Source organism: Chiloscyllium punctatum, chromosome 3, assembly GCF_047496795.1.
Source record: "Chiloscyllium punctatum isolate Juve2018m chromosome 3, sChiPun1.3, whole genome shotgun sequence".
Taxonomy (NCBI): Eukaryota; Metazoa; Chordata; class Chondrichthyes; order Orectolobiformes; family Hemiscylliidae; genus Chiloscyllium; species Chiloscyllium punctatum.
In genome coordinates this window covers 77,303,703-77,320,147 of record NC_092741.1, presented here as the reverse complement: position 1 = coordinate 77,320,147, position 16,445 = coordinate 77,303,703, and the positions used below count along the sequence as shown (strand labels likewise).

Sequence of the window (16,445 nt, the reverse complement as noted above, 5' to 3'; positions counted from 1 at the left end):
GGTTAGTTGGTTGATTTCTAGGAGGTTGTCAGTAGCTTTTGAGTTCTTGGTTTTCTGATGTTTCAAAAAGAGAGATCAAGAATACTTTGAATCAAATAACGGAGGACAACTTTTGATGCTTTGCATTAGGTCTCAATGACATTTAATTCTTAAGGAACATCTTAATTTCACTTGAGATTGCGCCTTTAGTCTGATTCAATTTGTATGTTTTGGACCCTTTTTAAATATCACTTCAGTTCAATCTGTTGTAAATTAAATTAATAGCGAATATTTAATGTCACTGTTGTGGTAAGTAATTGATCATTATAATCATAGAAAAGTCACGTTAAATACAGATCCGTAACAGTCCTGTATTAGTTATAATAATGTAATGTTCCTAATTTAGTGTGAGCAACACAACAAGGAATCAGTCTTTGACATTGAGCAGCCTGTAAGTCAAAGTGTTGATCTTTTTTACTTGTGGTTTCAAAAAGATGTTTATAAGGAAGAATGAAAAGTAAGTTGGGTCATGAAATGTTTTGTCCTAAATATGAAGCAACAAATAAGAAACTGGTGAATCATTTAAACACATCAGAAAAAGTAAAATCGAAGAAAAACTTTCAAAGAAGTACGTTCCACAGCTGCCAACTTGTGAGAAGAAGTGATTGTAATAGTTGAATTACTGCAAAATCCTGCTGAAAATCTGAAACCAAAAAAAAAAGGAGAACTCAGGAAGTCTGGCAGCATCTGTAGAGAAAAAAAGTTGTTAACCTTTTGAGTCCAAAGACATTTATTCAAGCCAGGTTCATATCAGACTCAGTGTCAAGAGTAGTTACAGCAAATGCTTCATTGATTTGTAAAACAATAAAGTAGAAAACAAATCTATCAAAATAAAAAAAGTTTCACCTGATTAAATTAGGCAAAAGGCATACATTTTGTATACTCTTGTTTTGCAATAACTGTAGTGGAAAAGTTTTTTCTTAATAGACTAAGAAAATTATAGGGTAAAACTTGAGTCACCCGTCAGTGAGTTTGAGACTCTCACTCAAAATGCAGTTTGTGGATATCATTCTGTATACTCAGCCTGACTTGTCTTCTATTTGCAGATGGGATGGTGAAAGCATTAGATGGGCAATCAACCCTCGGGCCGATTGAGGCCCGTAAGTAGCCATTTAGTTGCCACTTAAGTTCCTTATCTCATCCCAGCTACAGTTTTGCTTGTGACATGGGAATGCTCGCGCCAGGTAGGTAGCCACCAATTTTCATTGGGTGAGCTAGGGTTAGACGACAGAGTTTACACTTCAGGGCATGTAACCCCTGTCCACCTGGCCTTTGAAATCCAAGTGGCCATTCCTCCTCTCTGGGGCCAAACAGCAAGTCCCACTGACACACTGAACTTGCCTTCTGACCAGTCTTCATGACTTTCTGTTCAATTTCTTCCTGTAGTCACACGAATAACCACTGTTTGAAACTGCTATTGTGAGAATATACAGTTACAATCAAAGTGACTGACAGATTTCTTAATCACCTTTTTCCCTAGGTGGAGTAAAAATCTCATCCATAGCCAATTGACACTTCAGCAAATGTTAAGTTACGACAGTATTGGTAGGGAGGCATTCCCTACTGACTCATCAGGTATCAGGAGTTCTAGCCCTGAAAAATCCTGCTGATCTGTGCTTGAAATGAAGGAGAATGAGATTTTCATTGCCAAGGATATCTCTTATTCTGTTCATTATGCTCATAGAGGCATAGGAACATATTTAAAAAGTATTTAATTGGGGGAGGGGGAATTACAATGCTTTCTAAATCAGGGAAATGCACGACAGAAGTGTGGAGGTTGTTTCGGAAGCACTTGCGGATAGTGCTGGGCAGGTTTATCCCACTGAGGCAAGGAAAGGATGGTAGGTTGAAAGAACCTTCGGTGTCAAGGGATGTGGAACATCTAGTCAAGAGGAAGAATGAAGCTTATTTAAGGTTGAGGCAGCAAAGATCAGACAGGCTACAAGGTAACCAGGGAGGAACTGAAGAATGGACTGAGGAGAGCTAGAAGGAGGCATTAAAAAGCTTTCGTACGTAGAATTAAGGAAAACCCTGAGGCATTCTACACCTATGTGAGGAACAAGATAATGGCCAGAGTGAAGGTAGGGTTGAACAGGGATAGTGGAGGGAACTTGCGCCTGGACGAAGTAGAGGAGTTCCTGAAAGAATATATTTCTTCAGTATTCACTACTGACAGGGATCTTCACATTTGTGGGGACAGCATGAAACAGACTGATATGTTTGAACAGGATAATGCTCGGTAGGAGGATGTGCTGAAAATTTTGAAAAACCGTAAGGATAGATAAATCCCCTTGTCCAGACGGGATATACTCTAGGTTGCTATACAAAGCAAAGAAAAAGATTGCTGAGCCTTTGGCAATAATCTTTGCATTCTCACTGTCCACCAGAATAGTGCCAGATGAATGGAGCATGGCAAATGTTATTCTCTTGTTTTAAGAATGGGAATAGGGATAATCCTGGGATACAGACCAGTTCGTCTTATGTCTGTGGTGGGCAAAGAATTGGAGAGGATTCTGAGAGACAGGATTTATGATTACTTGGAAAACAGTAGGGAAATCCGGCTGTCTGAATATGGAATTAATTGGCCCGTAGAAGACAGAAGGTGGTGATAAATGGAAAGAATTCAACCTGGAGCACGTTGACCAGTGGTGTTCCACAGGGATCGCTCTGCTCTCTGTGATTTGTAGAGATGACTTGGATGAGGAAGTGGGAGGGTGGGTTAGTAAGTTTACCAAAGACATGAAGTTTGGTGTACTTGTGGATAGTGTGGAAGGCTGTTGTAGTTTGCAAAGGGACATTGACAGGATGCAGAACTGGGCTGAAAAGTGCCAGAGGGCATTCAACCTGGAAACGTGTGAAGTCATTCACTTTGGAAGGTCAAATTTGAATACAGAATACAAGGTTAAAGGCAGGATTCTTGGCAGTGTGGAGAAATAGAAGGACCTTGGGATCCATGTCTATTGATCCTTCAAAGTTGCCACTCAACTTGGTAGGGTTGTTAGTAGGCATTAGGTGTATTGGCTTTCATTAGCAGGGGGGATAGAGTTTGAGCTGCAAGGTTAGTGTGCAGCTTTATAGAGCTCTGGTCAGACCACATTTGGAATATTGTCTTCAGTTCTGGTCGCCTCATTATAGGAAAGATGTGGATGCTTTCAAGAGGGTGTAGAGGTGATTTACCAGAATGCTGCCTGGACTGGAGGGCATGCCTTGTGAAGAAAGGTTGAGGGAGCTAGGGCTTTTCTCATTGGAACATAATGGGGGGGGGTGTGTGACTTAATAGAAATGTACGAGGTGTTGAGAGGCATAGATGAAGTGGATAGCCAGAGACTTTTTTCCATGGCAGGAATGCCTATCATGAGGGGGCATAATTTTAAGAATATTGGAGGAAGGTTTAGGGGGTTGTCAAAGTTAGGTGCTTTACATAGAGAGTGGTTGGTACATGGAATGCACTACCAGTGGTGGTAGTAGAGTCAGGTATGTTAGGGATATTTAAGCTGCCCTTGGATAGACACATGGAAGATAATAAAATGAAGGGTATGTAGGTTAGTCTGATTTTAGAGTAGGATAAAAGGATGGCACAACATCAAGGGCTGAAGGGCCTGTACTGTTCTATGTTCTAAGTTCATAGTTTGGGACATTTAAAACCCTGCCAATACTTTTCCAGGTGGTGAAACAGAGTTAACATTTTTCCAGACAACTGAAGTTGCTGTTCAATTGAGTATGATAGCCTATCCCTAAAGCTGCTGCACCTCAGTGTGAGGTACTTTGGTCTTTATGGGGCAGGTGACTGGGGTGGTGTGTGTGTGTCTGTGTGTAGTGTACATTCTCAGCTTGGGGTTTGATGGACATCACGTGCACACACAGATGGGTACACAGTCTGACAGTTCTCCACCATGATGGTAGACAGGAAGTTGATCGTTATTGGACCTTTTCACTACTCAGTTGCTGGCCATGCTACCAAAATGCCACAGCAGTGGGAAGCAATTGGACTCCCAAAACATTCTATCATTTTATCAGCCTTCCTGTCTCCAGCCCGACCTTAATAGGCCAACGATCTCAGCCCATTGTCTAAAAACTTAAAATGAATGCAGTTCATGCCATGATTACTGGCCAACAAAAAGAGGGGCCAAGTGCTCAATGAAATTCTTCGAATATCAAGCACTCATGACTGAACAAATGGCAGACTTGATAGATCTCTATGGCGACACATTGGTTAAGTGGTTAGCACTGCTGCCTCTCAGTACCAGGGACCCAGGTTTGATTCCACCTTTGGGTGATTGTCAGTGCGGAGTTTGCACGTTCTGCATGGGTCTCCTCCCACAGTCCAAAGTTGTGCAGGTTAGATGGATTGGACATGCTAAATTGCCCATTGTGTCCAGGGATGTTGTAGGCTAGGTGGATTAGCCATGGGAAATACAGGCTTACAGGGATAGGGTAGGGATGCTGATCGGAAGATTGGTGTGAACTTGATGGACTGAATGGCTTGCTCAACAGTGTAGTGTTGCTATGAACTTCTGAATTTCCCTCTTAATAGTCACTCCAAATGTCTTTTTGTTTTGGCAGTTTCAAAGGCTTGCTTTTGGACTTGGAAGATGGAAACTTACTGAAACTGGGTGAAGATGGGACAGTTCTGAGGTGAGTAGTTAAGTTTTTAGATTTGTAATATTATTTCGGCCTCGAAATAGTGAGAGAAGAGCACATCTTCACGGAAATCACAGATGTGCAAAGCTATTGGGTAGTTATTGTGGGGAGATAAGTTTCCGAAATATTGGTAAAGCTAATGTTGGAGTTAAGTGAAAGGAGGCAGAGCAGAATTCCTTGTGTAGTACGTTACTTTATTATGTATTAGTGGTTCAGACTGAGTGTATTTGGATCATTTGGCTAACAATGATAATAGTGCCATAAAGTTTAGATTAGTAATGGAGAAGATCAACGGACAGTTTAATGTAGAACATTGAAATTAGGAAAGGGCTAACTTCAGTGAGCTGTAGAGATAATATTGGTGCCTGAATTTCCCTTTTATGGCCAAGGGATTTGTTTATGGGATGTTAGTATATCAGAACAGCAGAAATTAGTTAGTAATAGTTACTGTATCAGTTATTCTGTTGAGTTTCCAAAGGCTTTAGATTGTTCTAAATTCCTCCTTCTATGGTTGTATTTTAACTCCAGTATTTAAATTGTTTCACTTAACGTCGAGTAGTTTGACCAGTCGCATTGCATCTGGAACAGGCAATTTGCCTTTAAAAATAAGAAAAGTTTAGGGTCTCGGCTACTTTCTTAAAATATTGAGGGGATCTGGTCTGGTCCATCACAGGGTGTACCTACAGCACATGGACTGCAGCAGTTCAAGGAGGCAGTTCACCTCGACCTTCTCAAGGACAACTAGCAACAGGCAATAAATGCTGGTCCAACCAACCAAGCCTGCAATTTAATTAACGAATTGAGAATTAAAGGATAGCATCATGGTTATCATTACTGACACCATCATCAATAGCTTTAAACATCCATTTGGTTGTCCTTGTGGGTGGGATATCTGTTGTTGTTACCTGACCTGACTGTGGCCTCAGAGCCACAGCTATGTGATTGTCTCTGAAATTACTTTTTAAAAATGACAGAGCAAGCTACTTGATGACGGGAGATGTGATTGGTGTGTGCCAAATTATAATAGCTCTAGATAAGGTAGATTAAGAAAGCTGTTTTCCCTGAGCATTGGAGGCTGAGGGGTGACTTTATAGAGGTTTATAAAATCATGAGGGGCATGGATAGAGTAAACAGACAAGGACTTGTCCCTGGGGTGGAGGAGTCCAGAACTAGAGGGCATAGGTTTAGGGTGAGAGGGGAAAGATATAAAGGCAACCTTTTCACTCAGAGGGTGCTACATGTATAGAGTGATTGCCAGAGGAAGAGGTGGAGGCTGATACAATTGCAACACTTAAAAGGCATCTGGATGGGTATATGAATAGGAAGGGTTTGGAGGGATATGGGCCAGGTGCTGGCAGGTGGGACTAGATTGGGTTGAGATATATGATTGGCATGGATGAGTTGGACTGAAGGGTCTGCTTCCATGCTGTACATCTCTATGACTAAAAGCTATTCCCAGTAGCTGATGGTACAAGACCTAGGGGAACACTGATTTAATGCTTTAGGCCAGGGATTCAAGGAGAAGCAAAAGAAGAAATATGTTGCGCATTGAGTAGTAATGATCTGGACCCTGAGGGCTCATCCTGGTGAGAGAAGTAGATCTAAATGCATGGTGATCCTCTTCAGTGTGTACATCCGAGGTCTGAGAGAGTTCCGTGCAGTCTGAAGGTGTATGACATAGTTGCCTCAGAAGTATCCTAAGTGGTGACTACGAAAGAGGCTGCTTGTGTTTTTTGTTCCAGCTGGGTGCCTCCTGTCACCAAACTGCATCCTTGAGGAAAGGGCAATTGGAATGTGAGCCACGTTGGCTCCAACCAACCCTCCTCCACCCTATAGCCATCTATTTGGTCGTCTCATTTCCATTCTAAATTTAAGGCTGTGCCCATGGATCCTAGTCTCCCCGCCTAACAGAAACAACCTCCCAGCGTCCACCCTTTCTAAGCAATGCATTATCTTGTAAGTTTCTATTGGATCTCCCCTCAACCTTCTAAACTCTAATGAGTGCAATCCTCAACCGTTCATCATATGTTAGGCCTACCATTTCAAGGGTCATCGTGTGAATCTCTGCTGGACATGCTCCAGTGCCAGTATGTCTTTCCTGAGGTATGGGGCCAAAATTGGACACAGTATTCTAAATGGGGCCTAACTAGAGCTTTATAAAGTCTCAGAAGCATATCGCTGCTTTTATATTCCAACCCTCTTGAGATAAATAACAACATTTCATTTGCTTTCTTAATCACAGACTCAACTAACAAGGCAACCTCACCCCTTCTGCCCACCTCCCGGTCTTTTCGATAAGTTACAAATCCTTGAATGGTTAACTGCCAGTCCTGAATCCCCTGCAACCACGCCTCTGTGATGCCTACTGTATCATAATCATTCACGATGATTTGTGTCATTAATTTATCTACTTTGTTATGAATGCTATGAGCATTCAGGTATAGCATCTTAATGCTAATTTTCTTATCCTCATGATTTCTAACATCTCTCGTAATATGTCCTAAGTTATCCTTCCTTTTTGCTTCATTTCTAGTCTGCCTTGAACTTAAACCCTGCTCACATGCTAACCTGCTGCTTATCTTTCCCTTTCCCTTCCCCCAACTCACAAGTTTAAAGTCCTAGTGACCAGCTTATTTATCCTTTTAGCTAGAACACTGGTTGCAGATCGGTTCAGGTAGAGACCATCCCACTGGTACTGATTTCCACCCCCCCTCCCCAGTTCCAAAGCTGATGCTAATGTTCCATGAAATGGAAACCCTCTTTCCCACACCAACCTCTTAGCCACGTGTTTACTTCCATAATTTTCTTATCCCTATGCCAATTAGCACGTGCTCGGGCAGTAATCCAGAGATTATGACTCTCGAGCACCTGTTCTTCAATTTCCTTCCTAGTGCTTGATAATCCCCAACCAGGTCCGCCTTCCTAACCTTGCTGTTGTTTGTGCCAACATGGACCACAACAACTGGATCTTCTCCGTCCTGCTCCAATATCCTTTCAAGCTGGTCAGAGATGTCCTGCACCCTGGCACCGGGCAGGCAACACACAATGCAAGACTCCCGATCCGGCTCGCAACAGGTACTATCTGTCCCCCTAATTATAGAATCCCCTATAACAACTACTTGTCTTTTTGCTCCTCCCTCTTGAATGGCCTTCTGCACCATGATGCCCTGGTCAGCTCGCTCATCCTGTCCATAGCCCTTTCCCTCACCCATACAGGGAGCAAAAATCTCATTCCTGTTGGACAAGGTCAAGAGCTGAGGCTCCTCCACTCCTGAACTCAGAATCCACCTACCTTCCTCATTTACAGTAACACCCGGTTGTCCCTGGTCACTAACTGAATTTGAATTACATAATCTACCAGATGTGACCGCCTTCTGAAACAAAGTGTCCAGGTAACTCTCCCCCTCCTAGATGTGCCGCAGTGTTTGAAGCTCAGATTCCAGATCATCAATTCTGATCCAGAGTTCTTCCAGCAACCAACACTCGCTGCAGATGTGGTCACTGCCATTCACAATGGGATCAGCCAGCTCCCACATCCTACAGCTACAGCACATCACCTGTCCAGTTATCTCTGCTTATTGAATTAATTTATACACATTTATGAGTTAAATGATTTCTAGTACCTCTGTGGTTTTATTCAACTAACCAAATAACACTAAACTTCTAATCAATCACACGATGCACAAGAAATATCAATTGAAACATCTTACCTTAGCAACACGTGAGAGTCCTTTCTTTTTTGTGTAGAGGAGGAGGGCGGGGAGTAGACGCTGCACGTATAGCGTCTCTGGATTCAACTGCTGCCCAAATATATACCCAGCAGCCCTCTGCTCCTCGTGGCCTCTCCCTCTGCTGCTCCTTTAAAAACAGTTCTCACGCTCTCCCTTCCTGGCAGCCCTCTTCTCTCTGCCCTCTCTTGTCACTCTGTGAAAATGGAAGCCCAACCCCTGTGGTAAGCCCCTTTTTAAGTGGGAAAACCTGCCCTTCCCTCAATGCGCAATAACAGCAGGTTCATTGAAGACGGTCACCAAGGCTTCTTTGACAGCACCTTCGAAACATTTACCACTGCCTTCTTGGAGTACGAGGGCAGCAGATACATGGGATCTCCATCACTGTAAGATCAGGAAATTTACCACTTGCTTCAGTTCCACTAGGTCAAAATTGTGGAACTCCTCTCTAACAGCATTGCGGTTCTACCTACAACAAATAAACTGCACTGGTTCCTGAAGGTAACTTGTCATTTCCTCAAGGGCCACTTGAGATGAGCAATACCCATCTCCCATGAATGAATAAAAATGAAAAGTGATGGATTGAGCACATTACCTCCTTTACTTGTCCCCATGTGGAAACCTGTCAGCTGCATGTAATGTGCAGTTCATTGTTTCGGTTTGACTTGCAAATTATGATGTGAATGCTGGCAAATTTTATTTGTTTACTTGAGAATTCCTTTAGTCCTAAATTGTATAGGTAGTTTTCGAAGTCGATAATTTATTCTTGTGATAAAATGACAAGTTAGAGCTGAAATACGCGCATGATATGAGCAGGTACATTTTCAAATGGTTTTAAATTAGAAATCAGGCTTACCATGAATGTTTGTTTAGTACTAATGAATACAAATAAATAATTTCTTCAGGCCATCTCTGCCACAACTAAATTTTTGTGAAGTAGAAAATTTTAGCATGTTTATTCTATTTAACATCAATAATCTGTTGAATTTGACAAATAAATGATGTGCAACCTGTTTTTTTGGTGTATTGATTTTAATACAAAAATATTCTATAAAGACGCGCTCATAGAATTTGTAATAAACTGTCTAAATGTAATTTAATGAATCACCAACATTTGATATTTCAATTAGGGCTAGTCATGGCACGAGACTTTTGACAGGAGAAGAAATATTGGAAACCTATGGAAAGAAGAGAAAGTGGAAACACTTCAAAACTATCAACGGGACATTTGCACGTTCAGGTATGGATGAAGACAATGGATGAAAACATGAATGTGTCTGACTAAATTGCATTTTAGGATTATTAATATGTGCATGTCCTTTCAATGCTGAAGTGGTATTTTTACATTAAATATTAATTGGAGGAAAACGCACTTTCTGTTAGAGCATACAATTCTTAAATGGTGTTCAGAATGTTGATTTTATTCATCGAATTGTAAAATGTAATTAGAAATAGCACTGTACAATTGTTGTGGAAAATATGAATCTAATTAAGCAAATTCTAACACTAACAATTGCCTTTTGTTGTATGAATATATTGCATAGTTTTCCACATTTTTACTGTTTTCTTTCTCCTTTGTCAGGCAAATATCATTTCTACGATAATTATTTTGACCTGCCAGGAGCTTTGCTGTGTGCCCGGGTGGTGGATATTTTAGATCAGGTGAGTCAAATATGCTTTCTCACATGGAAAATCCCTAGGTTGGTGGGGTTTCATACGAGAACAGATTGGGGCAAGTGGAATTGTATTCCCTCGAGTTTTGAAGAATGACAGGTGATCTCATTGGATTTATAAGATTCTTGTTGGACATAACAGGGTGGACAGAGGTCTTTCCCCTGGTTGGGAACTCCACAACCAGGGGACATAATCTTCAGCATAAGATCATTGAAGCTTGAGGTTAGGCAGAATTTCTTCATTCAGGGTGGTCAATTGTTGAAATTCTCAATCCCAGAGATCTGTGAAAGTTCAATCATTAACCATATTCAAGTTGTCAGCAATGGGTTTCTATAGATTAGGTCCCTTTTCCTTACTGTCATTAATGTGGAAAATGGCATTGAGATGATCAATTGGATTTGGATTGCCATGATTGGACTGGGATGGACAAAGTTAAAAATCACACAACACCAGATTATAGTCCAACAGGTTTATTTGCAAGTACAAGCTTTCAGAGCTGTGCTTCTTCCTCAGGTAGCTATGGAGCAAGATCATAAGACACAGAATTTACAGCAAAAGATTATAGTGTCATGCAACTGACAAGATATATTGAACAAACATAGATTGCTATTAAGTCTTTAATCTTTTAGAATGGGTTGCAGGTTTTGATTCACTCGTATATAAATCCCAGAACTTAATTCCAGTCGCATTCTCAAGATAACTTAAGGTGACATCTCTGCTCATGCAATGCATTAAAGGTGTGAGGTTAGAGTCTGTCTGTATCCTAAGCTTGAGCCAGACTGGTGCTATTTCCAAAGTAGGATTTTATAAAAGGTTACGTGGATTGACTGCTTGCATTGACCGCCTGGAGATTGTGTGCTTTTGAACAAAATAGAATGTATCTTCAATTACAATTCTGCAAATGCACATTCACTCCATTGTCTTATAGGTGTGTGTGCGCACATTAGAGAGAGAGAGAGAGATTGGCAGAGAGTGTGCGCGCTTGTGAATGTGTGTTTGCTTGAGTGTGTGTAAGTGTGACGGAGTATAAATCTGTGAGAGGGTGTGTGCGTGGGTAAGAGTGTGGGGTTTGGCGGTTGTTTAAAGGCAAGAAGTGGAGGCATAGGGAAGGCATTGGCGAGGTGCTCATCCCCATCGGTAATGTGTTGCAGGCTGCGAAGAACATGGCATAGTTTCTCCACTCCCTGGAAATACTGGACAAGGAAGGGTATTCTATCAGTCGCATTCCGTGTCTGTCTCCTGAGGAGGTGATTACGGTTCCTTGATGTGGCATGTCCAAACAGGCAGTCGATGAGTTGGGCATCGTATCTTGTTCTTATGAGGGTGTCCTTCAATACCTTCAGGTGTCCATCACATTCCTCCTCATCTGAACTGATCCTGTGTGTGTGTGTAGGGCTTGTTCATAGGGGATGCCTGCTTTACTATGTTTAGGATGGAAGCTAGACAAGTGCAGCATTATGAGGTTATCTGTGGGCTAGTAGTAGAGTGAGGTACTGAGGTGCCCATCCTTGATGGAGATGCATCTTCCAAGAATGAGACAGATACCAAAGAGTAGTCCATGGTAAGTCTTATGGTGTGACGAAACTTGTTCGTAGAACTGTGTAGTCGTTTCAGTGATGTCTCAATTTCAGTTGATGTGGACCCTTCTGGAGGGCCACTGCCCTGAGTATGACATGTATGCTGAAATTGTCAGGAAATGTGTAAATGGCACATTCATCAGCTGCAGCCAGAAGGTGACCCAAAACATCCCCTGGTCACAATGCAACACCATCCATGTCCTCATCAAACCAGCAGATAAAGGAGGAGCCATCATAATTCAGGATAGAATGGACTGCTGCAAGGAAGTGTACCGACAACTGAACAACCAGGAACACTACAGGAGACTAGCGATTGATCTGACCAAAGAACACACCTGTGAACTAAACAGGTTGATCAAGATTTTTGATCCAGTCCTACACAGTTCCCTGCACACACTCCTCTCTCATACCTCTTGCGTAGATGACTTCTACTGCCTCCTGAAAATACACAAAGCCAACACACCTGGACATCCCATTGTGTTAGGCAATGGGACCCTGTGTGAGAACCTCTCTGTCTATGTCGAAGGCATTGTACATGGGACCTCCAGCTTCTGTTGCAACACTACAGATTTCTTACAGAAACTCAGCACCTGCGGACCAGTCAAACTGGGAACATTTCCCAATGGGCATTTCAGCACTCTACACCGGCATACCCCACGATGATGGTAACAGCTTCAGGACTCAATATCAACAACTGCCAATCTCCGAGCACCTCCTACAAACCATCCGCTTCATCCTCGACCACAACGTTTTCACCTTTGACAACCAGTTCTTCATCCAGACATACGGAACAGCCATGGGGTCAAAATTTGCACCCCAATCTGCCAATGTTTTCATGCACAAGTTTGAACAAGACTTGTTTGCTGTGCAGGACCTCCAATCAACACTATACACCAGATACATTGACAACGTTTTCTTCCTGTGGACCCATGATGATGAGTCACTGAAATGACTACCCTAAACCTATTAAAACTTCTGTCCCCTACTGACAAGCACTTTGCATACACAGGATTTGTTCAGATGAGGAGGAATGTAACGGACACCTGAAGGTGCTGAAGGACACCCTCAAACGAATAGCGTACAATGCCCAACTCATCGATCACCAGTTCGGATGTGCCACAGTGAGAAACCGTGATTGCTTCCTCAGGAGACAGACATGGGATGCAACAAATCGGGTAGCCTTCGTTGTCCAGTACTTTCAGGGAGTAGAGAAACTATGCCATGTTCTTCGCAGCCTGCAACACATCATTGATGAAGATGTGCACCTCACCAAGACCTTCCTTACATCTCCACTTCTCGCCTTTAAACAACCACCAAACCTTAAACAGATCATTGTTCCCAGCCTTTAGGACAACATCAACTACAACACCATACAACCCTGTCATGGCAAACATTGCAAGACGTCTCAGAGTTTGGACATGGATACCACCCTGACACGTGGAGTCACCACACACCATGTACGTGGCAGGTACTCCTGATTCGGCCACTGTTGAATATCTCATACACTGCAGGCAAGGATGCCCCAAGGCCTGGTATATTGGTGAGACCAAGCAAATGCTACGACAATGGATAAATGCACACTGCGCAACAATTGCCAGACAGGGATGTTCCCTCCACGTTGGAAAACACTTAGCGGTTGGGGGGCGTTCGGCCTCAGACATTCGGGTAACCATCGTCCAAGGCAGACTTCAGGATACGCAGCCAAGATCGGTACCCATGGGGATGGCTGCAACTGGGACCTTGGGTTCATGTCACATGACAGGTGACCCCACTACAGTATATGCTCTCTCTTGTGCGCGTGTGCACACACACTCCTACATAGTCTTATGCAGACCCTCTCTCATATACATGCTCTCTCTCAGACACACCCCCCACACACTCACCAACACATACACCAACCCTCTCACAGGCTTATACTCCGTCGCGCTCACATGCAAGCTCTCACTGTCACATGCACTCATGCGCACACTCTCATACACACACTCTCTCTCTCTCTCTCTCTGTCTCTCTCTCTCTCTCTCTCTCTCTCTTTCTCTCTCTCTCTCTCTCTCTCTCTTTCTCTTTCTCTCTCTCCCTCTCTCTCTCCCTCCCTCTCTCTCTCTCCCTCTCTCTCTCCCTCTCTCTCATGCACATGCACACATTCTCCCCCCCCCCCCACCTCCCTCACATGTATGCATGCACACACATGTCTATGGGGTTAATTTGCATTTGCAGAATTGTAATTGCAGATACACTCTATTTTGTTCAAAAAGTACACCATCTCCAGGCAGTCAATGCAAGCAGTCAATCCGTGTGACATTTCATAATTTCTGACTTTGGGAATAGCGCCAGTCTGGCTCAAGATTGGGTTACAGACAGACTCTAACCTCACACCTTTAATGCATTGCCTGAGCTGAGATGTCACTTTTAAATAAAACCTTAAATTATCTTGAGAATGTGACTGGACAGAATCTGGGATTTACATATTAATAAACTGGAACCTGCAACCTAATCTAAAAAATGAAAGACTTAACAGCAATCTATGATTCTGGATTAGTGGTGCTGGAAGACCACAGCAGTTCAGGCAGCATCCAAGGAGCTTCGAAATCGACGTTTCGGGCAAAAGCCCTTCATCAGGAATAAAGGCAGTGAGCCTGAAGCGTGGACGGTGGGGGTGGGGAGAAAGTAGCATAGAGTAGAATGGGTGAGTGGGGGAGGGGATGAAGGTGATAGGTCAGAGAGGAGAGGGTGGAGTGGATAGGTGGTAAAGGAGATAGGCAGGTAGGACAAGTCCGGACAAGTCATGGGGACAGTGTTGAGCTGGAAGTTTGGAACTAGGGTGAGGTGGGGGAAGGGGAAATGAAGAAACTGTTGAAGTCCATATTGATGCCCTGGGGTTGAAGTGTTCCAAGGCGGAAGATGAGGCGTTCTTCCTCCAGGCGTCTGGTGGTGAGGGACTGGTGGAGACCCAGGACCTCTATGTCCTCGGCAGAGTGGGAGGGGGAGTTGAAATGTTGGGCCGCGCGGCGGTGTGGTTGATTGGTGCGGGTGTCCCGGAGATGTTCCCTAAAGCGCTCTGCTAGGAGGCGCCCAGTCTTCCCAATGTAGAGGAGACCGCATCGGGAACAATGGATACAATAAATGATATTAGTGGATGTGCAAGTAAAACTTTGATGGATGTGGAAGGCTCCTTTAGGGCCTTATTTAGAGGTGAGGAAGGAGGTTGGGTGCAGGTTTTACAGTTCCTGCGGTGGCAGGGGAAAGTGCCAGGATTAGAGGGTGGGTTTTAGCGGGGGTGTGGACCTGACCAGGTAGTCACAGAGGGTTCTTGCAGCAGACACTGAGGAATTCATCAGACAAATGAGTCAGGGAATTCTCTCAAGATGCCAGCAGTGATCCCAATGAGCCCAACAAACCTGAACAGTCATGACAGGGATCTGTAGAGGAGTGACCAAAGAAGGAGTGAACTTAGACCCCACTGGAGGGCTGCTGACCTGAGCTTGACATGTATGCTCAAGCCGTCAGGAAATATATAAATGCCAGATTCATCTGTCGTACCGACAAGGTAGAGCAGAACATCACCTGATCACAACGCAACCCCATCCATGCTCTGAAAATCAATCACAACACTGTCATCAAACCAGCAGATAAAGAAGGAGCCATCATCATTTAGAATAGAACAGATTACGGCAAGGAAGTGTACCAATAATCGAGCAACCAGGAACACGACAGGCAACTACCGGCCGATCCGACCAAACAGCTCTCCCGTGAACTAAACACATTGATCAGGACTTTGGATCCAGTCCTTCAGAGTTCCCTATGTGCACTAATCCCATGTACTTCTCGCGTAGGCAACTTCTACTGCCTTCCAAAGATTCACAAAGCCAATACACCAGGGCGTCCCATCGTGCCAGGCATTGGGACCCTGTGTGAGAACGTCTCTCGCTATGTCGAAGGCATCTTGAATCTCATTGTACAGGGGAACCCAGCGTATGTTGCGACACTACAGATTTCTTACAGAAACTCAGCACCCACAGACCAGTCGAACCGGGAACATTCCTCGTCACAATGGACGTTTCAGCACTCTACACCAGCATCCCCCTTAATTGTGGTATTGCTGCAACAGCCTAAGTACTCAGCACCAATAACTGCCAATTTCTGAGCACCGTCCTACAACTCATCCACTTTATTCTCGATCACAACGTCTTCACCTTTGACAGCCAGTTCTTCATCCAGACACATGGAACAGCCATGGGGACCAAATTTGCACCCCAATATGCCAACATTTTCATGCACCGGTTCGAACAAGACTTCTTCTCTACACAAGACCTACAGCCAATACTATACACCAGGTACACTGACGACATTTTCTTCCTCTGGACCCATGGAGTGAAGTGACTGAAAAAACTACAGTGATATCAACAAGTTTCATTCCACCATCAAATTCCCTACGGACTACTCTCTACTATCTGTCTCATTCTTGGACACACCACGAATGGGCACCTCAGCATCACACTCTACCGCAAACCTCACGATGCTACACTTCTCCAGCTTCTGCCCGAAATATATTAAAACAGCCATCCCCAATTGGCAAGTCCTGCGCATACACAGGATCTGTTCAGATGAGGAACGTGATGGGCACTTGGAAGTACTCAGGGATACCCTCAGAAGGATGGGGTACGATGCGCAACTCATCGACCACCAGTTCCGACGTGCCACAGCAAGGAACTGTAATGACCTCCTTAAGAGACAGACATGAGCTCAACCGACAGGGTACCGTTCGCTGTCCAGTACTTTCCAGGAGCCG

General features: G+C 43.7%; 1 protein-coding gene across 3 annotated transcripts in view; it reads left to right on the top strand.

Moving 5' to 3' along the window:
- Positions 1-16,445, top strand: part of nt5dc1 (5'-nucleotidase domain containing 1) — a 554,582-nt gene that overhangs the window by 30,981 nt on the left and 507,156 nt on the right. For all 3 annotated transcript variants that reach the window (XM_072555633.1, XM_072555641.1, XM_072555649.1), the window contains exons 3-5: positions 4,603-4,674; positions 9,539-9,648; positions 9,991-10,070. In XM_072555633.1, coding sequence (XP_072411734.1) covers positions 4,603-4,674; positions 9,539-9,648; positions 9,991-10,070 — 262 coding nt within the window. The remainder of the gene's footprint in view (positions 1-4,602; positions 4,675-9,538; positions 9,649-9,990; positions 10,071-16,445) is intronic.